This window comes from Hemicordylus capensis, chromosome 1 (assembly GCF_027244095.1).
Source record: "Hemicordylus capensis ecotype Gifberg chromosome 1, rHemCap1.1.pri, whole genome shotgun sequence".
NCBI lineage: Eukaryota > Metazoa > Chordata > Lepidosauria > Squamata > Cordylidae > Hemicordylus > Hemicordylus capensis.
In genome coordinates, this window is record NC_069657.1 from 224,666,131 (window position 1) to 224,693,709 (window position 27,579).

The 27,579-nt window shown below is 47.5% G+C and overlaps 1 protein-coding gene across 2 annotated transcripts in view; it reads right to left on the reverse strand.

Moving 5' to 3' along the window:
- The window catches only part of DYTN (dystrotelin), a 46,905-nt gene that overhangs the window by 15,836 nt on the left and 3,490 nt on the right, over positions 1 to 27,579 (reverse strand). For both annotated transcript variants that reach the window (XM_053284800.1, XM_053284810.1), the window contains exons 4-13: positions 25,837 to 25,911; positions 24,541 to 24,742; positions 21,527 to 21,612; positions 20,047 to 20,147; positions 17,671 to 17,742; positions 15,794 to 15,957; positions 10,730 to 10,841; positions 8,691 to 8,836; positions 3,745 to 3,907; positions 2,066 to 2,136 (exon numbers count right to left, since the gene is read on the reverse strand). In XM_053284800.1, the coding sequence (XP_053140775.1) occupies positions 2,066 to 2,136; positions 3,745 to 3,907; positions 8,691 to 8,836; positions 10,730 to 10,841; positions 15,794 to 15,957; positions 17,671 to 17,742; positions 20,047 to 20,147; positions 21,527 to 21,612; positions 24,541 to 24,742; positions 25,837 to 25,911 (1,192 nt within the window). The remainder of the gene's footprint in view (positions 1 to 2,065; positions 2,137 to 3,744; positions 3,908 to 8,690; positions 8,837 to 10,729; positions 10,842 to 15,793; positions 15,958 to 17,670; positions 17,743 to 20,046; positions 20,148 to 21,526; positions 21,613 to 24,540; positions 24,743 to 25,836; positions 25,912 to 27,579) is intronic.

Here is a 27,579-nt window from a genome sequence, read left to right on the forward strand (position 1 = left end):
GGAATTCTCTCTGGTAAGAGAATTCCTTTTTCATTATAGCAGAGTGCACAGAGGCACAATACAGCGGAATTTGGTTAGGCATGCGTGTATGCTGAGAGTAAAGTAACTTGGAGCCAGTTCATAGTTTCAAATCTATATATATGGCATTTATTAAAGAACTCCATTCTAGATAGGAAAGTGAGGAGTTAGGATCTCTAATCTATCTATCTAGCTGGATGCAGATGGATTCTGCATCTTCTCTGCACACATGGTGCAGGGGAGAGGAGCTTGCATGTTGCAAGGTAGAAGGAACAGGAAGAGAAAGGGAGAGAGGAAGTGCAAAGCAGGAAGGAAGGAAGTTAGTCCCTGAAATTAGCAATCTACATATCAAAGGGATAGTGTCAGAGCAGTAGAGAAGGGATGACCAATGTCTTGACCCTCTAGCCCTCTGACTCACTAGTCTGTCCTCCTATGCCATTGAGACAAGAGACACCGTATAGTCCTTCACTTCCAACAATATTATGGTCCTACAGCTTGAATTAATTATTTTTAAAGGCCCCATTGTTTAAAGAAGCCTCATCCAGTCACCCCCTACGTCATAAAAAGCTGTAGAAGTCCGTGCAGCCAGGTAGGTAGGAGACTCATTCACCCTTAATTACAGTAATGACCTTACCTCCATAAGCATTTAATGTATAGCAAAATCCTCACTCCCCTCAGGAATGGCCTGTCCACAGGCAAACTAGGCAGTCGTCTAGGGCGCCAAGCAGGGAGGGGCACCGATGGCCAGGGTCATGTACCACCTGGCGAGCCAAAAGCAGGGCCGGCCTGCCCACTAGGCAGATGTAGGTGGCCACCCAGAGCAGCAACCTGTGAGGTGCACTGTCGCACCCCCTGTCCCCTTTGTGCATGCGGGTGGGCATGCAACCTCCTGTCATTTAAGCAAGTGAGTGGGCAGGCACTTCCCATCCAGGTCTCCTGGCTGGCTGCTCACTTTCTCTGCTCACTGCCTCAGCCCACCCCTGGCAGCTGCTTCTGGGCAGCCAGCCTGCGACGGCATGTTACAATCATGTTGCCGCATTGCACAGCAACATCATTATAACATGCCACGGCAAGTCAGCTGCCCAGAAGCAGCCAGGAGGAGCAGATGAAGGCAGAGGAGTGGAGAGGACAGAAGGTGGGTAGGCAGGTGATGGTACTACCCACCAACCCAGGCCACAGGAATTTCCCACCCACCCACCTATCCACCTGGATGATGGAAGGTGCCCACCCAAGTGGGCAAAGCTAGGCTTTGCCTGCAGTATCAGCAATCCTTGGACCAGCCCTGATTCCCCTAATAATGTTCCTTTCTCCCTCAGACTAGTTGTTCCAGAGTCGTTCCTGAGTGGCCATGGGGTTTACTCTGGCAACTTCTGGCAGGTGAGTTTCCTCTCCCTGCCCCCCCACCCCACCAAGCCTCTGCTCCTCTGGCCAGGGCTCTATCTCAGCTGCAAGGAGGGCAGTGCAGCAGCTACAGGAGCAATGATTCCAGCAACTTCTCACAGGTGAGTCTCCTTTCCACCACCACTACTGCCCCCCTGTTAGGTTGATTCTGTCCTGGCCTTCAGGTGGCCTCACAAGGACCATGCCTGCTGATGCTTGCTCTAGTCTGTACCAATGCAGGGTGAGTGTGGCCCACTTCCTACAGAGGGACTTTTAAGATATTTTTTCTGGTCACACCGCTCTTGTCATTGCTCTTGTGATTGCAATCAAAGTACCACCCCCATGAAGGAGTGGAAGAATGAGAGATTATCCATGTATTTCCTATTTGAGACAGCCCATATATAAATACCACCCACTTCTCTAATCTAGCAGCCAAATCTGATTGATAAGTGCAGCCCCCCAAGCCAGCTCTGCCACTTGCTCTCACACACTGCTGGGACAGAGATGTGGAGATAAATTCTAACTAATACTGGAGAAACAAATCACCGATTGAATGAACGGTTTTCCTGCCATCTAGACTGATGCTCTCATCAAATGATGGTTTCTGCACCTTTCAAACAACACAACTCCAGGACTACCAAGATTGTAGATTTAATCATATACCCACCTCGTTTCACTGTGAATAGCCTTGACAGATTCCTGTGTGTTAACCAAGTCTATTTTAAAAGGAGCGAGTACCTGTAGAAAAACAGAAGAGATGGAAAGTACCTGTAATTGTAAGGTGATGAAGACATTAGACGCACAGAATGCGCAAAATGATGTATCTTGCTGGGCAGTCCAAACAGACTAAAGCATCCAGGATGAACAGTATATGCCATGGAATGACATTTTTCAGTAGCTCTTTATATCCATAACTACACATAGCTTTCCAGAAGTTTTCGCCAAACATGATGCTCTAGGATTCAATTCTCCATAGTAAGAATGTACAAAATATCACCACTCAAGAACCATCACTTGCAATTGCCATTGGCTTCTGGCCCACATCACGTTATTTGTTGTTCTTGTTAATATTTAAATTATATTATTTATCTATTTATAGTCAACAAAAAAGTTCTCAAAGCAATTTACATAGAAAAATAAATACGATGGTTCCCTGTCCTCCACAACCCCTGTTTTTCTATTGGAGTGGTGGAACAATGAACCTGCAGAATAAACACCCAGTCTCAAAGATGAACATGTGACTCAATTTGGGCAGCCTTTGGGCAAGACACCCTCAGCCGAAGAGTTTGAGATGGGTGAACATTGAGAATTCATTCCTGTCGCCATCCACCTTCTAGAGTAGGGCTGCTCAGCTTCTGCAGATGTTGGCCTACAGCTCCCATAATCCCTGGCTATTGGCCACTGTGGCTGGGGATTATGGGAATTGTAGTCCAAAAACAGCTGGGTGACCAAAATTGAACAGGCCTATGTAAAGTGAGAGTGGGGCTGCCACTGGAGTGAGTCATTACCAGTCTTGAGGCCCACTGTGCTCTGGAGTTGGCCTTTTCTTCTAAGATGTGCTGCATAACACCCACCTTAGTGGGACCTGATCACAAGACTTTGTGGCACTTAGTAGGTTTGATCGGAGAGGCAGAAGCTACTACATTTTCACAGCACATTTATTCAAGATGCTTGTAGGGACTATATCAGGCTTGCAGGACGTGTGCCAAATGATGGTTTGCAGCTGACAAGAGTACAAAATATCTTGCTAACAACACTACCCTGGTTTCAGCTAGCCATGAAACTCTCTCACTGGCAGACTTTGGACCAGTTTCTTTCTCTCATCCTAACTTATCTTACAAGGTTGTTTTTAAGATAAAACAGCAGGAACCAGGTACACCATCCTGAGTACATGGTGGGAACCATGTATACCCCATGTACCCCACCACTCCTTGGAAGAAGAGTGGGATAAGAATGTAATCTATCTATCTATCTATCTATCCATCCATCCATCCATCCATCCATCCATCCATCCATCTATTTCTCTAAGGAGTACCCATTTCTAATCCCATGCGTGGCAGCTCTCATGAGAGTTCACAAGTGAGCTGCCGGCAGGGGGAGAGGAAAGCAGCAGCGCCAGATAGGCTTGCCAGCAGGCAGGCAAGAAAACGGCGGTGGTGGGTGGGGGAAGAAAATGGTGGGGGCAGGTGGGCAGTGGAGTGGGGGGAATGGAGGCGGGTGAGTGGGTGGGGAGAAAATTGTGGTGACTGAGGTAGCGGGGTGAGAACTAGGAGGCACAGATGCTCCGCGCCTGGCCCAGCTAGTAAATGCATAAATTAGTGGGGCTCCTATAGTTGTGTTAATTACCTGACTGGCTGTTCTTTCTTGATTTAGTATTCTGTTTTTGTTTTTCGCCTGCTGTGCTGGGGATAGTTCATAATGTAAAGGGCTTCTTGGCTGCAACTCCGCCGAGGGGAACCAATTAGGTGGCACAGGCTGTTTTGAAGAGACAGGCTGAATGGAACAGGAACTGCAAGGCAGCAAAAATAAGAAGGTGGTGGCAGAAGGGATTAAATGAGGTACTGAACACTCTCACTCCTCCTTTCCCCTCTCAGCTAGGACCGGGGAAGACCCGAGTTCAAATCCTCATTTAGCCATGATACTAGCTGGGTGACTCTAGACAAGTCACTTCTCTCTCAGCCTAACCTACTTCACAGGGTTGTTGTGAGGAGAAACTCAAGTATGTAGTACACCGCTCTGGGCTCCTTGGAGGAAGAGCGGGATATAAAATGTAAATAACAATGAACAGAGGAAAAATAACAAGAACAGAAGGAATAGAACTGCCCAATGGAAGCAACATCAAGAACCTGGAAGAGAAAGAACATTACAAATACTTGGGCATTCTCCAGGCTGATAACATTGCACACACTGAAGTTAAAAGAAAAATTGGAAGTGAATACATCAGGAGAGTTAGAAAAATCCTCAAGTCCAAACTCAATGGCTGGAACAACATACAAGCCATAAACACCTGGGCTATACCTGTTATCAGATAACTGCAGGAATAATAGACTGGTCCCAGGCAGAGCTAGAGACGCTAGATCATAAGACCAGGAAAATAATGACCATCAATCATGCTCTGCACCCCCACAGTGATGTAGATAGGCTATACCTCCCTCGCAGCTCAGGTGGAAGAGGAATGCTGCAAGTCCATCAAACAGTAGAGGAGGAGCAAAGAGGCCTTGAAGAATATATCAAGGACAGTGAAGAAGATGCACTTCAAATGGTCAATAACGTGAAACTATTCAACACCAATGAAAGAAAGCAGGCCTACAAGAAAGAACAAGTCAAGAACTGAGCAGAAAAATGGAAAAATAAGCCACTGCATGGTCAATATTTGCACAATATAAGTGGAAAATCAGACATCACCAAGACCTGGCAATGGCTTAAGAATGGCAACTTGAAGAAAGAAACAGAGGGTCTAATACTGGCTCCACAAGAACAGGCACTAAGAACAAATGCAATAAGAGCAAAAGTAGAAAAGTCAACACAAACAGCAAGTGCCGCCTTTGTAAAGAAGCAGATGAAACCGTGGACCACCTAATCAGCTGTTGTAAAAAGATCGCACAGACTGACTACAAACAAAGGCATGACAAGGTAGCAGGGATAATACACTGGAACATCTGCAAAAAATACAAGCTATCTGTAGCCAAAGATTGGTGGGACCATAAAACTGAAGAAGTTGTAGAAAATGAAGATGCAAAAATATTATGGGACTTCCGTCTACAAACAGACAAACATCTGCCACACAATACACCAGATATAACTGTAGTCGAGAAGAAAGAAAAACAAGTTAAAATAATTGACATAGCAATACCAGGGGATAGCAGAATAGAAGAAAAAGAAATAGAAAAAAATCACCAAATACAAAGATCTACAAATTGAAATTGAGAGGCTGTGGCAGAAAAAGGCCAAAATAATCCCAGTGGTAACTGGCGCCCTAGGTGCAATTCCAAAACAACTTGAAGAGCACCTCAACACCAAAGGGGCCACAGAAATCACCATCAGCCAATTACAAAAAGCAACTTTACTGGGAACAGCCTATATTCTGCCACGATATCTATAATAACAGCAACAACATTGATAATAAAATCCAGCTATCCCAGGTCCTTGGGAAGGACTCGATGTCTGGAGAAAACAAACCAGTCAATAACACCCGTCTGACTGTATAAATAACTAAATAATAGAAGCACCTTCCAAATAAGGTCAAAAATAGAATGACTTGGCTCCAAAACCTGTGCAGTTAGTTGCATGCCACTCTAAGGATCATGCAGCCCTCAGAGACAGACTTTGGGGAGTGGGTGGCAGACAGTGAGTGGCAGAAGGAAGAGAGACCAGTGGGGGGAAACCTTCCTTTGTTGTGCATGCAGAATGTTCATCTGAATGTCAACCACCAGGCTTGGACTGGCCCTCAGGGCAACAGAGGCATATTCCCGGTGTGTCCCACCTACAGGGTGCCCCACACCCAAATTCCCATCCTGAATTACCCATTCTGATCAAAACCTGGTGCCCTCCCCACATACATTTCACCACCCTCTCAGTGCCCCCAGTCCAGCCCTTTCAGCCACTGCCTTTTAAGTTTTAGATATATTTTAAAGAACTGCTATCCATTTACTGACAGTAAACGTCTTTGGGCGCTACATAGAAAAAAACAGATACACTACCAGGCTTTCAAGAGTGCCCACATATTCACAGAATTCTGAGGGCATTGAGCCCTGAACTGTAATGCATTTAAAGTGCTGTAGTTAATACAAATTTTAAGCAGCAGTTGTAGTTATGAATACTATATTTACCAGCATACTGTTTACATTAAGAGGTGCAGCAGGTAAATGCTTGACTAACAAGCAGAAGGTTGCCCGTTTGAATCCCCACTGGTACTATATTGGGCAGCAGCGATATAGGAAGATGCTGAAAGGCATCATCTCAGACTGCATGGGAGAAGGCAATGGTAAACCCCTCCTGTATTCTACCAAAGAAAAACCACAGGGCTCTGTGGGCACCAGGAGTCGAAATTGACTTGACGGCACACTTTACCTTCACCTTATATTCTATAGTAGACCGGTACTACTTGTGACCCAGAAAGCCAAATGCAACCCACCTGCCATGAATAGTGGCCCAAAATCCCATTTTAAAGGTCCTGCAGCATACACATGTGTTTCGCGTATTGCAATGCAGGTCACAGGTTGTACAAACCTATATACACAATATCAGTGTGTAGGCATACAGAGGTTCCTTAACAAGGAAACAATATTGCCTTGTACAGATGAATCTGCAGGCTGCCTAATACTTCTTAGCTTCACTTAAACTCTGCTTGAAGATTGCAATGGAACCAAAAAGAGGAACATTCAGATTTGTGCTGACCCTTTGCAGATGAGAGCATTTCATCCTTGGTAAGTCTGAATAGTTGTTTTCTTAATAGCCCGGCTCAGCTCATAAACTTAATTGTCAACCAATGGTTGAGCATATATGGGAAAGGGTCAAATGAAGAGCCAGCACTGGAAGATACCCAAACAACTTGTTATGATGATATAGATCACAAAGTTGGAAGTACAATACTGAAGCCAAGCTGTAGGCTAATTGAAAGAGCCTTCTTCCCTTTCTGGATGACTTGAATGATTACTCAAATTTCTCCCAGTGTCAGACTCCCATGGCTTCTAGACAGATAGAAAGTCCACTTCACCCTCTCTATTGAGTTTAAGATGACAGAAGAAAGTCAGCCCCATCCTGCCAGAGATGCTGCAGACAGCCCGTCAAGTTTTATTCTATGGCAAAAATATGGCATACAAACATATTAAATCAAAAACTATCTATCATCAAAACAATAACTCAAATAATCTAACTCACATCAAATCAAACTGATCCACTCCCATTGTAGTTTAATGGACAGAAATATACAAAACTAGCTGACCTGGCACAGAGCATCTGCACCCCTAGTTCTCCCTGTCTCTCTTCCTCCATCTTCAATTCTTTCTCCCCCCCAGCCCCATTTCTCCCCCCCCGCCCCATTTCTTTCCTACCCCCCCCACAGCCCATTCTCCCTCAGTGTCCAAGCTACTTTTCCTCAGTGGCCACCACCTGCTGTTTCTCCCCAACCTGTTCCTCCCAACCTGGAGGCAGCCGCTTCCCCTGCACAGCCGTCTGCTGTCCTGGCGGCGGCCGTTTCCCCTGCGTGGCCAGCCATCCTGGCGGCTGCCGCATCTCCTCCATGCCTGCTTCTCCTCCCGTCCCCGTCGCTAATCCGAGAGCTGCCACACATGGGATTAGCGACAGGGACGTTAAAGAGAATTACATAGATAGATATGTCCTTATTTTCGCATCTTGTACAGCAAGATGTGCATATTTCAGAGTCTGTCACTGACTCTGTCAACATGATTGGCAATCTACTTTGGGAGATACTCTTTCTTTTTGCCTGTCACATTTTAACCCAATTAATCCATTTGTATGGGCCACTTTTAAAATCTTCAATGAAGTCTCAGCTTTTTCAGCTCAAAGCCACTTTGCAGTTACAAGTCATTCCTCCAAAGGACATAATAAAAAGCACCTATACCTCCACACCTTAGAATTATGAATGAGCCCTTCAGTGGCTGTTGTTGGTGCCTACCAGACATTTCCTTTTAGATTATGAACCCTTTGGGGACAGGGAACCATCTTCTTCCTCTTCTTCTTCTTACTTCGATTTCTATACCGCCCTTCCAAAAACGGCTCAGGGCGATTTACACAGAGAAATAACAAACACTGCAAGATATTCCCCTCAGCGGATGAAGCCTCTCTGGGAAGAGCAGAAGGTTTCAAGTTCCCTCCCTGGCAGCATCTCCAAGATAGGGCTGAGAGAGATTCCTGCCTGCAACCTTGGAGAAGCCGCCGCCAGTCTGTGAAAGCAATACTGAGCTAGGTAGACCAATGGTCTGACTCAGTATATGGCAGCTGCCTATGTTCCTAAACAAATAAGATGGATCCCTGTCCCCAAAGGGCTCACATTCTAAAAAGAAACATAAGATAGACACCAGCAACAGTCACTGGAAGTACTGTGCTGGGGGTGGATAGGGCCATCTTCTGCATTTATTATTTGTTTTTCTATGTAAATCACTTTGGAAACTTTTGTTGAAATGCAGTATATAAAGTAGTAGTAGTAACAGTAGTGGCAGTAGTAGTAATACTGAAATCTCTTTACTAAGCAACACCCTAAGCATAAGACTTAGCTGGAGTCTCAGGCTGACAGGGTAGAGACAATGCCCCAGATGAAAGGAGGTGCTCACGGTGCTTGGTGGTGGGTAGAGACGTCTTCTTCTCCCATCATTGCCAAGGTCCTTCTTCGCCGAGCTTCCTTCCGTTTGCAGCGCCCTCGCAGCAGGTTGTTTCGGATGGTGCGGAGAAACAGCCTGGTGCTCTCCTTCGCTGAAACCTGCCCAAATGACATAATGGAGAAGGGAAATGACTAGAAAGAAGCTCTTTTCAGACGTGCTAAGGAGACTGTGGAGGATGCAACTAAGCTGCGGGCTTGCTAACAGAAGCTGAATCTGGACAATATTGCGTGAATGCTGATTAGGGTTGCCATGCTCCCCCGGAATTCTGGGTATCACATGGATTTTAAGCATCTCACCCAGATTGCTTAGCCCACCCGGATTCGCCTGGATTTCAGCTTTCTTTCTTTTCTTTTTTAAGCTAAGCTCTAGGCCTTGTATAAGCACAGTTATGGAGCAAGACATGCAGTCACTATTCTGCTCAACTGCTGGACTTGGATTAAGAGGGGAAGAGCACAGGAGCTAGCTGGGAGGGTTTCACTTTCACAAGTATAGTAATCCCCTGAGGAATGGTGCCTTGTTTGTTATCAGCAGGGGATCTCTTTCGGGAAGTTGAGAGGATAGCTTGCTTTTGATGTGAATCACTACCCTGCCTACCAGGCTGTGTATTGTAATGTTTAAGGACTTTCTTGGCTTTACATTCAATGCATGCCTACTTAGAAGTAAGCATCTTTGGTTTCAATCAGATCTTCTCTCAAATAAGTGTGTACAGAACTGCATCCTTAATTAAAAAGCTGTGCATTTTTTTGTTCTACTGCTGCTGTTAATATGTCAAGGAAAATGGTCAGGCAAAGATATCTTCCCCAGCTATTGTTGGTAGATATCCAGAGCACATACAAGGCAACTGGAAAGTGCAGCTGCTAATTTGCATATGCAAATTATTTGGAAGCCAATTTTATTTGGAAGCAAATTAGGCACCCGGATTTGGAGAGCCAGAATATGGCAACTCTAATGGTGATTGGCAGGTTTAATGGAGGTTACAGCTAGTGAGTGAGTATCAAACTTGTATTTTAATAAAATGTAAGGTAAAGTGTGCCGTCAAGTCAATTTAGACTCCTGGCGCCCACAGAGCCCTGTGATTTTCTTTGGTAGAATATAGGAGGGGTTTACTATCGCCTCCTCCCAGGCAGTATGAGTTGATGCCTTTCAGCATCTTCCTAGATCACTGCTGCCTGATATAGTACCAGTGGGGATTCGAACCGGCAACCTTCAGCTTGTTAGTCAAGCATTTCCCCGCTGCACCACTTAAGGTGACTGTACCAAGCCCCAAAGCTAGGGCCCTGTTCATTAGGAAATACAAAGAATAACTGGAACCTGTTCAGTGGTAGAATTATGACAGTTTGTCTCCTCATACCTGAGGCTGATAAAGCGGATACAAGCTAGCTCCCTAGACTACAAAACCAGGCAGTCAGGTTGACCTGTGGGCAGTGGGCTCTAGGTGGCACAGCGCTTGAAGCCAGGACTGGGGAAGTCAGGGGGACATCGCCAAGAACCAGAGGGCTGGAGTCAGAGCCACACTAGGTGTCAGACACCTGGTAGACAGACCAGGAACACACAGTGAGCCATAGGCCAAGAACACTGTCTTGGGTCAAAGTATCCTACTGCTGGTCCACATCTGCTGCACAAATAAAAAACTTGCCTCTGCACATGGATCTCTTTTGCTGGAGTGGGAACCATGTGGAAGTCCCACCCATTTTAACAGGACATACATTCAGTGGTCTTGGGTTACACAGAGCTCCTAATCAGACGTTAGACACAGAACACAGAAAATAGAATAGATATTGTTAAAATATATACATTTCTAGGGAATTACTTAGAAATGTGACGCAACCTTTACCTAATTTTGGACACAGAATGAAAGAAAATAGCATATATGTTGCCAAAATAGAAGTCTTACACTTCTAGGGACCTAATGTGAAGCCACCATGTGAGTCTCCCTAGAGCATTTACTGATCCCCGGTCCATACTAGGCGAAGTGTGAATCCATTTTTTACCGGCACACAGTGCTCCACCACAGGGTGAGACTTCTTGTGGGGTTTGCTGTATTGTCCAGTGAAGAAACAGACCTGGCAAAGGTCAAAGCTCAGGCACTTCAAACAATGATACCTGGCCAGAAACGGGAAAAGGGAAAAATATAGTGAGGACCAAATTCTCCAGGGTGTTTTCCACATTACACACTGGAACATACACCATATCCTCTAAGTGCCCCTCCATATTGCTTGTGTTTCCACATTGGTGTTGCTGCGTTGTAAGCAGGGTGTGTTCACATTTCCCATGCCTTGATTCGGATTTTAATGATGCGTTTTTGCCCTACAACATTGCAAATGCGCTGCAGGAAAGTAGATGTATTTTTCCGTTGTAGGGAGCCTTGCACCGCATTTTATTCATTGTAGCATTTTGCAATGTGGATCTTTCTTTGCGCTCCACCCCTTGCTTCCTCCATCCCCTCACCTCGGGGAGAGAAACCGGCAGAAAGAAATCTCGGCACCCCACACCTCCCTCCTCCTTCACTTGCTCCCAACATAACTGGAGCTTCACAACACAGAAGGGAGGAGATCGGAGGGGTTTTATTATTATTTTTCTTCCCGGGTTCTTTTGTGCATTCCCCTTTTATTTTGCAACTTTGGCCAGAGAGCTGCATACTAGTGCAGCTGAGCAGATTTCTGAATCCAACTCTTTCTCGTGCACTTTTCACTGAAGAGGAAGCCCACTGAACTAAATCACTTACTTCTGTGCAATCCCACTTGCTTAAGATCTTCCCCATCTCTTACAACTTTTGGAAAGGCAGTCAAGACACATTTGATCACCCAGGCTTTTAATTATATACTGTTTTAATTGTTTGATAATTTTTAATAGTTTTAAAATTGTTTTAAATTTTGAATTGTTACAATGTTTTAATCTTTGTATATCTTGTTTTTATTGTTTCATTGTAAACTGCCCAGAGATTTGCAATTTGGGCAATATACAAATATGTTAAATATATAAAAAATAAATACTACAAGGCAAAGGGCAGGGAGAGAGAACAGTCACTCAGAAGGAAGCCCATTGAACTGAATCATGCTTCATTTACTTCTGTGCAATCCCACAATCCTCACTGGAGGAGCACTTGCCTCCCCTCTGCCTCCTCCCTCCTATTTCTTTCTTTCTCTAGAGGCACGCCTCTGCTGCCATCCTCCCTCCTCAAGAGAAGACCTGGCCGGAGGGAAGCAGTGAGGGTGAAAGTGGAGAGGAGAAAGCCACAAGGCTCCCCAGCCCTAGTGAGGCTCTGCCAGGCAGGCCCGTCCTTAGGGTAGGACAACTGGTGTGATCACCTCAGGCCCCATGTTTGGAGCGGCCCCACAGCGCCATGGGGGGGGGCAGAGAGCAGCGGCCAAGGGGGCAGCAAGCAGCCTGCTCTGCTGGCCCGCCTCAACTCCCAGCAACATGGAAACCAGCACAGCCACTGCCATGTGTGCAGGGGGGAGCAGCGGTGGCCAGTGAGAGGTGAAGGGCCTGCTCCACACAGTGAGGCTGCCCACATGCCCGCCTCAGCTCTGCGGAGGAGCGGTGGTGACAGCCAGTTAGCGGTGAGCAGCCTGCTCCGTGAGGCTGCCCGTGCACCTGCTTCAGCTCTTGGGGGTGGGGAGCGGAGGCGGTGATCAGTGAGCAGCCCTAGCCCTAACTGCCTTGGCTCTGGAGGGGAGCGGCAGCATCCAGCAAGAGGCATCCAGCAGCCTGCGCACCCACCTCAGCTCTGCGGGCGGGGGGGAGTGGTGGTGGTGGCCAGTGAGTGGCAAGCAGCCTTCTCCGCTCGGCAAGGCTGCCCCACATGCCAGCCTCAGCTGGGGGGGGGGGGGCCCAGAGCGGCGGCTAGCGAGCGGCAAGCAGCTTTCTCCGCGGTGAGGCTGCCCGCGCGCCTGCCTTGGCTCTAGGTGGGAGCAGCGATGGCAGCAAGCGAGGAGCAAGCAGCCTGTTCTGCTCAGTGAGGCTGCCCATGCACCCGCTTCAGCTCCGGGGGTGGGGAGCAGCGGCGGTGGCCAGTGAGTGGCGAGCAGCCCTAACCCGAATTGCCTTGGCTGGGGTGGGGGGAGTGGCGGCATCCAGCAAGTGGCGAGCAGCCTGCGCACCTGCCTTGGCTCGGGGGGCGCGGGTGGTGGTGGTGGCCAGTGAGCGGCAAGCAGCCGCAGCCTTCTCCGCTCGGCAAGGCTGCCTGTGCACCAGCCTCAGCTCTGGGTGGGAGCAGCAGCGGCAGTCAGTGAGTGGCGAGCAGCCTGCTCCACTCAGTGAGGCTGCCCACGCGCCCGGGAGCTGAGGGACTGCTGGCCGCCACTGCCACCATGGAAGAGAATGCCCACCCAGGTGCGCCAGTTCCTCTCTTCCCCCTTCCAGGCTTGCCACAGGATTTCCTTTCACACCCCTATTTAAATAAATAAATTAATATAATATAATATAATATAATATAATATAATATAATATAATCACATCACACACACTCCACGACTCCATCGGCTCCAATGGAGCAGGAGGAGGGGCAGATAAATACATTTCAAGGAGAATATGGACACACTTGCCTGGAAAATATGAATGGCCACCAGCTTACAATGAAGCATTGAACAACCCCCTATACTCTCATTTTGAAACACCCAGCAGAAGCAGAACAAGAAGACTGAACTCAATGGAGAGAAACGGGCAAGGGCAAATGAAGTAACACCCAATGGAGGCTGTGATGTAGTGCTAAGAGATTGGGACAATCAAGCTGCTGGACTGGATCTGTGAATGGCATTGGCCAAGTTATAGTTTTGTAATCATATAACTGCAACATTATACTTGACTGTGACTGACGTGCCCCACAGTGTAATGCGAGTGCCTCTGAACTGCCCATGCTGCTGCGGGCATCTAAAACACACACTCTCACATTGCTGTTATTACTGTTCTGCAATGACTTGCCATTTTGTGATTGCACTGGGAATCCTGCAAGTCACGTTGCAAGATGTTGCAAGATGCAACCGTCAGCAGCGGCAGAACAGCCGTGTGGCACAGCAAAGTGGGCATGTGTTTTAGATGCTCGCATTACTGCGGGTGGTTCAGAATCACCCACATTACACTTCAGGAGGACACGTCATCCAGCATCTCACTCTGAATTCCAGCTCACCCAGGGATTCACTGAGGATGAAGACAGATGTCACGAGAATGATGGAGGCACTGCTCTATAAACAAAGCTCAGGAAAGCTCAGGAAATACTGGTTCCACAGGATTTCAGAGTGGGTCAGCTTAAATGGAGCAAAACTGGCTGTAGTGGATGCCAGTTGGCTAGCCCATCTGTTACCAACACATTTCCCACCATCATTCCCTGGAACAGTTTTGTAGTGCTTTTAAAAATGTTTGTGAGGGATTCTGTGTGTGTGTGTGTGTGTGTGTGTGTGTGTGTGCGCGCGGTGGGGGGGGGCAAGGTAGAGTAAATGTGCATGCACTGTTTTGAAAAAGAAAAAAAAAGTGGACAGCCTGGCTGATACATGAAGGGAGGAATGGGGCAGAGAACTTGTACAGCATTTGACTTGCAGGATAATGGCCAGGCATGCTGTGAACCCAGGCTCACAATGCTGGCAAAGAGCCTGTTGCAACTGTTCTTCAGATCCTATCCTTCATGACCTTTGGCCGATCACTTGGTGACACGCACAAGCTCATGCAGAGGGATGGCAGACGCAGGATGTTAAGAACATGCACAGTGGGTTCTTCACCACCATTGTGAAGCTAGCTTCATGCCTTCTCTGCACATTCAGAGCAGGGGTGTCCCAAGATGACGTGGCACATGAGGCAAGGCACCATCTAGCCCCACATCCCTGGTGGGGGCCAATCTTCTCTCAAAATTGGCTCCTGCAAGTGGCTTGTGGGGAGAGGAGAGGTTGCCAGCGCCTTCCGCTCCTCTCCTCATGCTTCTTGTGTTGGATATGGAGTTCCAGTGCATCAACCTTTTGCACCAACTATCCTAATGACCACTAGGGGCATTGGGAGTAAGGATTGTGAGTAAGGGTCTCCCTGACTGTTCTGGCTCTACTCTATAACCCCGATCTGACTCTTCTGCACTTCCTGTGCTGCGTCACAATCCTTCATTTCCTCCTAGAGAGCAGACAGATGGAAACATCTCTCTCTCCCCTTACCTATCCATTATGTATTCCTTTAGATTAGATTTAGGTCTTTCCTATTCAAATGTATTTAACCAATAAATATTTAGTATTTAGTTCTATAGGGATCTCCATGGGTTTTCTCTAATAGCTGCAACCACTAAACCATTCTTGGCTACCCACTCTAACTGGAGTGTGTGCTCATTCCTCAGTGCTCTGCTGTTTTTTACCTATTGAGGGTAAAAATTAACAACCTCTAACATCTTGCACACTTTCCAAGGACTGTGAGGAGTGTGAGAAGGGCAGCCTTCACTCTCCTCTCCACACTCCCCGCAAAGCTTACAAGGGTCAGAGTGGTCCTGAAGCGCTGCCCCCATGGTGGCTGCTGGGAGTGTCTTGCCGCCTGGCTGGTGCCCCAGCAACCCAATGCCCGAGGCAACCACCTCACCCTGCCTCATGAAAAGACCGCCAGGAAGAGTCACAGCAAGAGTGTGCTCCCAACCACAGTGTTATTGCAAGGATGAATGACAAGAGGGAATCCTGTTATCCAAACAGAGTGAGCAAATCAAATCAAATCCATAGTTCTGCTGTGATAAACAGCAGATGTAGTGAGTGCTATCATAGTGGAAAGGAAGTACTTTTCGTGTTATAACCACACAGCCATTGTTTTTGAGCACATACAGCCTCTATCCCTTGCTGTTTATTTTTAAAGTAGAGCTCATCGATTGGTGAAATTAATGCTGCAAATACACATGTGTGAGTTTGTCATCCTGTGAATCAGTGTTGCCACCTCTGCCCTGTGTCTGCTTTTCTGTGTCTCAAGACTCTCATTCCTAGCTTTTCTATAAAGACCTGACACAGGGGAAGAAAATCACAGCAACCACTGAGCAATACTATTAATGGTATTATCTCTTGGATCTGAGGATCAGTTTGAGCCTGGATTATAAAGCAATGCACCTTAGTCCAGTAATAGGGAAGCTCTTACAGACGCCACAGGTGACTTGGTGTGTGACCATTTTGGTCGCCGACAACCTGTTCCAGGTAGGGAGCCAGAGGAGAAGGGCAGGCTCAGACTGGAGCCAAGCCAAGAATCTCTCTTCACCAATGGCTGATTTCAGAACCTAGAACAGAACAAAACAGGGTCTGTGTCTCAATCACAGCATGTAGTGTAAAAGGCTAGTTCCTCATTAGGACTGATGTCTGGAGAATGTAACCCACTGATTTTCTATATTTCTATGTTGGGGGTGGGGACAGGGGAAACCCTCACCTATGACTGTGACAGCCATGATGGCTATTGAGCAAAGTGAGATTATTGCACCATTCTGGAGAAAGCTCTATAAATACTTTCACCCCAACCCAGCAAGGAAGATTTGCACATGTGGCCGATGCAAGAACCAGGATGTGTACGTCCCAATGCTCATCTAGTAAAGTAAAGTTGTGCCGTCGAGTCGGTGTTGACTCCTGGTGCCCACAAAGCCCTGTGGTTGTCTTTGCTAGAGTACAGGAGGGGTTTTCCATTGCCTCCCGCCGCGCAGTATGGGATGATGCCTTTCAGCATCTTCCTATATTGCTGCTCCAACGATATAGGTGTTCTCCAAAGTCTGGGAAACATACCAGCGGGGATTCGAACTGGCAACCTCTGGCTTGGTAGTCAAGTCATTTCCCCACTCTGCCATTAGGTGGGTCTATAATGCTCATCTGGTCCCCATCAAATTTAGTGGACGTATATCAGATACATCAGTGGATGTGGATCTGAATATGCATCTCCATGCAGAGCACCTGCAACAAAGAGCAAGTGCAGCTGGATCAGGACTTTTAAAGTTTCTATATCAGTCACTGAAAGAAAAAGCTCGTTATTCTTAAATAAAGCCATTTGATGGCTGCCATTCTAGCTGACCAGCCAAATGGTCCTTTGTGGCTGGGAAAGAGCTAAGTTGCTCTAATCAATACCTTATCTGATCCTTTAAAAAACCAATTCTGTTGTGTTTTGTGGAAAGTACATGAGAAAACATTCAAACCTCGAACAAGATGGGATTCGAAAATGAGAAAGCAGATTTTGCTATTATTCTTGAGATAATCTATGCTAAAATGCTGCCTCCAGGAAGCAGGCAGCCTCTGCAGAGGGTTCATGCCATTGGGTTTTAGACAGCATGAGATATTTAAGACTACTCTGTTCTTTCACCTTTCAGAGCTGTACCCCCAACACCACTGTGTTTATATGTTAGGTATTCCTAAACCCGCTTATGCTTTACTTTTGATTCTGATTACTGTGTGCGGGTCCTCTTCTTTAGACTATCGCACTGGATATGGAGTTAGGTGTGTTCCCTTGACTGTTTGGGAAACACAAGAGGTTGTTCAACCGACCAGTCCTACCCAGCCTTGGATAGCCCTATCTGGGTGGGCTGGTCATGTGGAGTGCTGGGATCGGGATCGATCCTGGTGCTCTGCACCAGGGTAGCCCAGGTTTTGTACCTGGGCTAATAGAGAGGTGGAAGGGCATGAGTGCGCCATTCTACCCCACACCCTGGTCATGTAGCTGCTCAGAATGCCTGCAGCCTGAGCAGCCACAGAGCTGGAAGGCAGGAGCGCCCAGCAGCAGGGACATCCCCCAATGCACTGCACTCCCGGCGTGGTGCATTGTGGGATGCCGGAGGACTTCCTCCTCCAGCTTCTGACTCTGCTTGGGGACAAGAACAACAAAGGCTTTATGGAATTAAACGCTATAGAAACCTTTGGCACTGGTGGTTGTCCTGTTGGAGAAGTGTATTTTCTGTCAGTGAAGACTACTAGTCAAGTATAATTCAAGTTCATTTCTCTATTGCAGTCTGACTTACTCCACTGAAACAACTGCGTATTTCAGTTTCCACAGAAGACAGATTACAGCTCTCTCCCACAACTGTCAGGATCTGCAGTGGAAGGAAAAAGAAAGCTTTACTGTCACCCCTCATTAAAAAACAACTGCAGTTTCAATGCTTTACTGAAGACAGCAGGAACAGGCTACATATGGATAAACGTTAGCGAAAACCCATTTCAGTCCTATACTGGCAAAAGGTTGTTTTATTTCAGATATCACACATGAAATTTCAAGCCACGGCATATATTTTGAAACGTCAGTGCTTTAACAGCCATCATCAGGAGAAAACCTTTTATTTCCAGTACATGCTTCTTCCACCATGTGTGTGCGTATACACATGAGCCTACCACAGGAACATGGTGATCTAAAGAATGCCAGTGAAACTTCTCCCACTCTAGATGCCATGCAGTCCAATGTTTGCCCTGTCTCATTAACTCAATACATTCCTCTCTACGTCTCCCCCACACTTTTATTTGTACATCCCATGTTTCTGTCTCTCCACAACTCCTCATCAGTTACAAGTAGTTTAGGAAACTCCGGGCATGATGGTCTGTTTTTCCTTAGGAATGTTGTGGAGCAGAACAAAAAAGGCCAAATGAGCCATTCTAAGCACACTGGAAATGATATAAGAAAAACACGAACAAACCAATTGCCTCCCATTTGCAAGGCTGTTCCCTTAATTTTTTGAACACTGAAAATCATTGATCATTGAAAATCATTTCCCAGACTAACCCTTGCTAATGCTGAATCCATCTAGCCTTAACCCCATTCCTTCCCCCCGGCCCCCAGTGTGAGCTAAGCTAAAAAACATTTGAAGAATATGATTCTGAAACTGGGGTGGGGGAAAGCTATTTGACCACCTCAAAAAGAAAAATTCTGAAGTGTTAAATTTTTTACATTGCAGCCTGTAGATAAACTATAAATATGCCAAGATGCATTTCCCTAGCTTCTGGAAGGTGGTTAGACCATAAGCATGATCATGGGCATCCCCACATTTTTCAGGGGTGGGGCAAAAGCTGCAATCCTATACCCAATTACCTGAGAGTAAACCACACTGAATTAAATGGGAATTTCTCAGTCCCCTCCAGACACCCATGGGTATCATTATATCCATCATATATAAGCAAGCTATTTATATAAAATGGATTAGAAAGGCAGAGCAAGAGATGAGACAGATAGAAAAATACACATAGGAAGGGATGGAAGGTTTACCATGCTCAGTAAAATAAGCCTTTCTTTTCCAGGAACACTTGGAATAGTTTAAATTGAAAATCAACCTGTCAATAAACTTGAGGTTCAGATACCTGTGAATGTGAATGAGGATTTTCACCAACGATACTACTATTTCAACTATGAATATTTATATACTGCTTTTCAACAAAGCACTCATTACTCAAAGTGGTTTACATAGAAAAATAAATAAGAAATAAGATGGTTCCCAGTTCCAAAAGGGCTCACAATCCTAAAAGGAAATATCAATCAGTTTTTATTACAGCCATTGGCCAGCCAACTAAAAGGAAATATGTGGCAGAAACTAGCAACAACCACTAGGGATGTGCGGACTGGTCTGGCGGTCCGGAGGTTTGGGGTCGAAACGAACCACCCCCACCGGTTCCGTTGGACTGGAACTGGACTGCCGGCTCCGGAGGGCATTGGTGCAGAGGGCATTGGCGCATGCGTGGCGGCTGCCAAAATGGTGGCCGCATGCTCTTACGGAGGCCCAAAAGGGCCAAAAATTCTCAAGTTACCCAGCCGCAGCAGGCCGCAGCGGTGATCAGGAAGGCCAGCGGGGGGAGAGGGAACCTGTGCGGACCCCCCCCCTGCAGTCTCAGCAAGCCCCCTAAAGGGGCTAAAGGTACTTATTATCGAATTTAATTTAAAACAAAAAACAAAAAATCCGCGGACCGGTCTGGGACTGGACCAGGGGGGTTCAACAGGGGGCCAGACCGAATTGGCCCAGTTCCATTCGAGGCCAGTCCAGCTTCGAACCAAACCGGGCCAGACAGTTCCGTGCACACCCCTAACAACCACGGGAGGGAAGCGGTGCTGGCATTGGATTAGGACAGTTGCTCTCCTGCTGCTAAATATAAGGAAATCAACAGATACCTCTTGCTTTGTTCAGCTGTGATACAAACTAAGCAAAACTAAGTAAAAACTTTGGGAATTGGAATTCAGGCTGTATTTATCCAGGTTGATTCCTGCAGCCATCCATAGGCCTGCTGGCTTCATTTCTGTCTCCTTATAGGGCTGATAATATATATACATGATTACACACCTTCAAGACCGACAAACAGCCTGGAAGTTTCAGGAGATGCACCAGCTCTGTAGTCCCACATGGGCACACTGACTGAATTACCTGGAGTAAGTCGGTGAGTAGGTGCCTCACACCATTTCGAGTAATGTGAATGCCCTGGCTGGAATGCTTCCTGCCACAGGTCGCATAAAGCTGAAAGAGAACTGCCAACCACAGAGAATACCAATCAGAACCCCAAAAGAGTCCAAGGAGTTATTTCCTAACTTGTGCTCTTCTGGGGGCTTTCCAGATTACATCCTACAACAGTGTCACTACGTATCTGCTAAGTCTGCTTCTGTACTTCCTGTGTTGTGACACTACACTCCCTGCGCTGGCAGCAAGGTGTCGTTCACATTTCTGATGCCTTCTTTCAGATTTTATCTTTGCGTTCTAGTACTACAATGTTGCATATGCATCACAAAAAAGTAGCTGTATTTTCCCATTGTAGGAGGTTTCTGCAAGCTCGAAAAGACTGTTCCCCCTGCTGGTGGCTTTGTGCAACAAATGGCTGGACGTTTTCAATACAATCCTCTATTTATGTTTTCAATACAATCCTGCCAAGCCGAAGCATTTTACCATTGTTGTAGCATGTAAACTGGAAAGCGCCCTGGTCAGGCATTAGGAACCGCAACCCCCCCCCCCCCGCAAAAAAAAATAAGGTACATGGCCAGTAAAACCTTATACATTCTAGCCAGTGTGATGGACTTGATTTGGATAGGGGAGACTTGAGTTCCTATCCACACTCAGGCGCTTTCCAGACTAGACCCTACAACAGGGTCAGGACATATGTCGGAAGTGTGCTTCCACACTTCCTGCGTTGTGACACTGCAGTCCCTACGCGGACAGCAGGGTACTGTTCACATTTCCAATGGCCTGTTTCGAATTTAATCACTGTGATATAGAGCTAGGATGTCGTATATCCGGCACGAAAAAGTTGCTGATTTTACGGGTTGTTCGTTGCTGCGAGACTGCTCCCCCTGCTGTTTACGTTCTGAATGAGACTTGCCTGAACAGAGGCATTTTGCTGCTGCTGAGCAGCTAATTTGGAAAGTGCCTCAGCCATGAAGGTCACTGGATGCCCTTGGGAGGGGACAGTCATACTCTCAGCCTAGCCTGTCGCATACAGTAGTTTGATGATAAAATGGGGAACCTCCCATCCCATATGTACAGTCCTGAGCTTCTTGGAGGAAGGGCAGGACATGAATACGAGGATTACATAATTACATTCAATCTGACATAGAACTGTGCACACTTAATCCCATCCGTTCCAGTCAGTTTGCTCAACTTTGTGTTGGATTATGGCCTCTGTCTCTACCACTTCCCCACCTTGTATCTACCATCTGTGGGGGGGGGGGAGGAAAAAGGGAAAGAGACGCTGCAATGTTTTGGTGGGGTTTTTTGCAGGGGTTATTCCCAGTGGGCAGGCAATTCATTGTGCCCATTTTCATCTGGGCCCTGCAAGACTAGATTTTCTTAGTGTGCAAAACTGTTATTTGTTTGTCAGCGCTGTGTACATAACATAGAGGAAAGCAATGCCCCTTACCTCTGTATTTCGTAAGCAGGCTGTCTCCTGAGAGGGCAATTAGAGCAGCTGCAGCTGACTGGGGCTGGATAAACCCCTCTCCATGTCTACAATATCATAAAAATGTTACAACCCAGATGTAAGAACAAGGGCAATAGCTGGTCACACATGCTATATTACCACATTGTCATGTGATGTTTCTTAATATTACCAAGAAATAGAGGTTCAAGGCCATCTCCGATGTCAGAGACTGTAACATGATAGTGAATCAATGCACTAAAAATACCTGAAGAACAAGGCAAATAGAATTACTAGACCAGCCCTGCATTATTCATAGAGCTGGAGCGGGGGCAGGGAATACAGAGGATACAGAGTCAGAGACATAAGAAAATGTTCTACACACCTCCACTTGAAAAACCGGGATAAGGTCTCAATGAGGTGGCCAACCTGCATCTCAACTGTACCACCTGAGACCGCAGAAGGGGTCTTACATGAAGGAACTTTCTACCATACCAAAGCATTCTCTGCACATAAAAGACTAGGAGGCGGGTCTCATGATCAGTGAGACCTGCCATAATGGGCTTAGCCCGCTCTACCCGCAGAAGATCGTCCAGTCTGCCCTGGGCGGCTGGGTCGGCCGCCCACACGACTGCTGGCTCTGTTACGGAGCTGGTGGGGGCTTGGGAGTTGGGGGGGCCATGTGGCCCCCGGAAGTTTCAGCATGCTCTGCATGCTGGAGAGACCCCCGATCCGGGAGGCTGCTTTTTAGCCTCCTGGTCGGGGGGTCTTCTCGTGAGCCAGCAAGCCCAGTGGTTTACACGACCAGCAAAAATCAGGCTAGGTTCTCCTAGCCCAATTTTTGCTGGTCTTGAGAATAGCCTCTAGATGTCAGGGAGCAGGGTTCTAGCCTAGCTTCCTCTCCAAGATGTCAATTTTCTATGTGTAATTAGATTCTGTTTGTGGAAGAGCCTTCCATCCTGGGGGGCTCTACCTGTAGCCTGAAGTAATACAGCCAAGACACAGTAAGGCTCTACACACAATCAGTGCATAGAGCCGAAACGGGTTCTGCAGGGAGAGCAAAGGACCTCTCCCCGCAAAGGGGCACTTGCCCGCCCAGACAAGCAGTGGCTTCGTTTCAGTGCTCCCGCACGTGGTCGCGGCTTGCCCAGCAGCTCTGGGGGTCAAGCAAAGGCCACCCCCTGGAGCCCCAATAATGTACCACGCAAGTGTATTGTGCATTCCTGGGGCCTCCCCTCCCCTCTCTCCCCCTCCTTGATTGCGTCCACGGAGACACACGGCCAAACAAACAAGGTCAACAGAGCGCTCGCTCCATTAACCTCGTTTAAAGGGGTGGCTCCGTAAGCAGGCTTGCCACCATGGAGCCCCCAGGCTTTCCCATAAGCCCAGTGGTTCTCACGAGCGTGCAAAACCGGGCTAAGGGAGCCCAGCCCGGTTTTGCTCACTCATGAGATTTGCCTGAGTGTCTCAGTGAAAACTAGGCCTAACAGCCCCGGTGGTGCTAAACCCAAACGTTCCAAGTCAATCGGTGAGCTTAATTAAAAGCCACATCACTGGAAACGAATCAAGCAGGGAATTTTAGTTCTCTCTTCTCCTGGGAGCCTTTCATCATTTCTGATGCTGCAATCTTGAGGGGGGAAACAGTAAAACACAATTTCTTTGGGATTTTTGGCCTGGTATTTTCAGGTTAAAAGTTTTCAGTCAGGTTATGGAGACAGAAAATCCCTGTCTGTAGGGCAAGCATCAGCACAAGGTACCCACAGACAGCTGTTGAGGGACCAGGATCCCAGAGGGACCCACTGGGGACATTCGCCTCGTTTTCTCCTCAGTAGGACTGAGCCCAGTCAGCAACTGGCAGGTGTCAGCTACGCTCCCCTGCTTACTATGGCACCAGTCATCATGGGTTTCTTTCATTCTCATCAGGCTAGCAGCAGCAGCAACAACAACATTCTAGCCAATAGATGCTGCCTGTCATGGTCCTCTTCCCCCTAATGCCCTATGTGACATCATGATGCTCCATGGGGTATTGTGGTGGTGGGGAAACATAGCAGGCATCTGCTGCTGGCTAGAATGCCAGTGTTGCTGCTCATAAACTTGTGGGAATGAAAGAAAGCGGAGTCTACTGCCATGATGTGGCAAAAGGGTTCCACCAAGGTAGGAGGATCCCACGAAAGATCTCCTTGTGCAGGGCCCCCTCCGACCTAGAGCTGGCTCTGCCTTTCAGAGATTCCTTGCAGCGTGACTTGCTGACCACTGAGGACTGCAGCTCAGAAGTAGAGCAAATGCTTCGCATATATAAGGCTCCCAATTAAATCCCTAGAGTCGAGTCCCAAGGGCTTTGCAGTGCATTGGCAGCAGCTGCACGCCCTGATTCGTGGAAATTCTACTCAGCCGCTGTCCTTCTCCCCTGGCTTCTGAGAGACCACTGAGCCCATGGCCGGCACATTTCCAAGCCTCTCCTTGAAGCCAAAAGGGCTAGAGACTGGGGAGAATAGGTGAAGAAGTGGTGGTTCTCAGGAGGTGTAATGGCATATAAAAGGACACACTTGTATGTGCAACAAGTGTGACACAGAAATAACACACTTGTGTAGCTATTGCATAGCTATTGTGTAGCTATGGGAGGAGAGCTGGTCTTGTGCTAGCAAGCATGACTTGTCCCCATAGCTAAGCAGGGTCTGCCCTGGTTGCATATGAATGGGAAACTTGATGTGTGAGCACTGCAAGATATTCCTCTCAGGGGATGAAGCCGCTCTGGGAAGAGCATAAGGTTCCAAGTTCCCTCTCTGGCATCTCCAAGAGAGGGCTGAGAGAGAGAGATTCCTGCCTGCAACCTTGGAGAAGCCGCTGCCAGTCTTTGTAGAGAATACTAAGCTAGATAGACCAATGGTCTGACTCAGTATATGGCAGTTTCCTATGTTCCTATGTTCCTATTTTTTACCCAAATGTTGCTCAGGTGAAAGTCAGTGACAGTTGAAAGTCAGTGAAAAGTCAGGCACTAGTTGTCTTGGTGCTCTCACCTGTCATATGCAGCAGTTAGGAGGTTCAGCGTTCGTTCAGGGGCCTTGGGCTCTACCGGGCCAGGCTTCTCTAACCGGACTCTCTTGAAAAGCTCCTTTAGCAGCTGCAAGAGTTGCTGCACTGGCAAGGAGCTTTGCTTCTCAGCCCGGCACTGGTGATTAGGCAGGATGTCTTGGATCAGGGAAGCATCAGCCAAATCCACTGGGGGAAATCAAGCAACTAATTAATTCCAGAGTTCCAGCATGTCAACCCTCAGCAAACAAAGGACTGTTCCTTACTTCAGGTTCCTTCACTGCCCGCTGCAAGGGCCTTCCCCACACTCAGCACGGATTTTGTGACTCTTGCCATCAAGCTCCCCAACCTTCTGACACTGCGGTGACAACCCACACACTCTTCCTGGACGCATCCTACCCCCCAACAGTTTGGGTGCTGCCTCCACCTCTTCGCCGTTGGCTCCGGGGTTCAACACAATGGCTGACACCCAGTTACTCAGTAGTACCACTCAGGAGTTACTCTAAAGTACTACTTCGTTTCAACAGGACTAGTGATTTCAACTGGATGTCAGCCAATAACTCTAAATGTTCTGATCTTTAGAGAAGCCAGATCCCAGCCCAGTTTAGACAAGCTCTGGTAATGTGGTCGAGCTGGTCTTGTGGGAGCAAGCAGGACTTGTCCCCTTAGCTAAGCAGGGTCTGCCCTGGTTGCATCTGAATGGGAGACTTGATGTGTGAGCACTGCAAGATATTCCCCTCGGGGGATGAAGCCGCTCTGGAAAGAGCAGGTGGTTCCAAGTTCCCTCCCTGGCAGCATCTCCAAGATAGAACTGAGAGAGATTCCTGCCTGCAACCTTGGAGAAGCCGCTGCCAGTCTGTGAAGACAATACTGAGCTAGATGGACCAATGGTCTGACTCAGTATATGGCAGCTTCCTATGTTCCTATGACAGGGCCAGTGTTAACTAGAGTTCATCCATTTGCGCACACAGCCTTCCCAGGGCTGCCGAATTGCTCCTTGCTGAAGAAGAGGCCTATGAGGTGTGACTGCCTTAAGAAGGCAGGCTCCTCCTGCCATCCTCTCTGGATCAAGGCGGGGTCTCCTGCATGTATCTGAGCACTCTTGCCTCTAAGCGGGGCAGGGGCCAAAGCCACTCTGCACTATATGGGGCAGCTGGGAAACACACATATGCGGAACTCTGGCAAACCTTGGCAACCCTCCAGTGCCGTATTAGTGCAGTGGACGACTTCGCCCCTTCCAAGCTGACCAGAAGGTGGCCTGACTGATCCTGGCCACTACTCACATTGGCATAGACTTTGCACAGCACAGAGCTTCAGGGCTATTCGGTAGACAGAATTCGGAACGGCATTGAGAGCCTCTGTGAAGAAAATATATCAAAGGCACCATCACATGATTTGTTCCTCCCATCTGTTCTTAAAAAAAAACAAAACACTGGGGGGGGGAGCTGTCAAGTGATGGCTGAAAGGAAGCAGTGGCCAGGAAGATGGAATGCAGATGGGAATCCTATAGAGATGTCTGAATGGATGATTTTTCAGGATGGGGTATGCAAAAAAGTGTGCTCTGGTGGGCTACATATCTGTAGGGCATATGCCTCCAGCCCCCCCCCCCCCCCCCCCGCACCTGCTTGCACAGGAAATTGTTCACCTGCTAGATAGTGACATTCAGTTTTTCTGTGCCATTTTTAAACCTGTGCCAGGTTTAGTACCAGCAAACCTGCCTTTACTGTGACTAGCTCTCACACTCTTGCCTCTAGAAAGGAAAAACAACAGCCCTGGAGTATTAGAATTGCCAGTGCAGGCATGCTCCCGGCATTGTATCTTTTTTTACCATTCCTTGGGGATGGGGTGGTAGCAGGGATGGGGCTGTGGCTCAGAGGCAGAGCATCTGCTCTGCATGCCAAAGGTCCCCGGTTCACTCCCTGGCAGCTTCTCCTGGGACTTTGACACACATGGCTGCATCTCCTCCGGAATGGAGGGTGTGAGTCTGCATATCAGCTGGATTGACCCCGAAGCCCCTGCGAGCTACCAGGGACCAGTTTACACAGAATTCTGCTTTTCCTTGAATTACTGCTACACATTCTAGCTTAGCCCGAATTATGTCCGGGGGAAATAAATCTTCTATTTGCAGCAGCAGCTTTTTTTTTTTTAAACCTGAGCTTTCTGGTATGCCTTGCTGCCTCTCCCACTATGTGTGGAGCGGCCATTGCCAGTAATTCGGCTTTTTTCAAAACTCGCACTTTTGCAAGGCTAAATGAAGGGGCGTTTGACCACTGTGTTAGGTATGGTCTGCTCTTTGAGTGATTTGCAATTGCAAGCACTGGGGGCGGGCAGCTTGTGGCAGATTGGTGAAATTCCATGGAGGGAGTCCAGAAGGGGAGGGAGAAATTTCTGAGTTAAACACAAACACAAACGAGAATGCAAACTGTGGGTCTTCCCATGCTTTCAACATGTACAAGATCCTTGCTAGTGCTACACCAGTCTTTTGGCTGGAGTATGAACATTTAATTCATATATGAGTCTCTGGCTTCATCTTATTGAAGCCTGGTCACCATAGGAACATAGGCTTTACATATGCAGATGTTGTTGGAGGATGCCTGGAAGCTAACAATGGAGACTACAGGTTCAATGTAACCTGAGCCCTTTGTGTCCTGAGCTGATTCCATGAGGCTGCATTTTTCTTCATCACAGAGAGAAAACAATGATTTCTGCTTTAAACTTCCATGGCCTCTTAAATGGTTTGTGTTGGGGGGAGGCATGAGGTGATGAAGGCAGTCACAAAGGCAAGTTCATTATAAAAATCAGCAAAGATGTGGGTCAGATTCGGCAGGTTCGGGTTAAGTGTTCTGTTGTTTGATCCATCTGCTTGGCAACTTGTCTCGCCGGTCTTCCACAACTAGCTGTCAAACTAACAAACGAATTCCCACACAGGACCTCCAGCTCGTGGAGTATCTGATGAGGGAAGCCACTTTGAATGAAACTCTCAGCATTAGGGAAGCAGCCCCTCTCCTCTCTACTGCAAGTTTTCT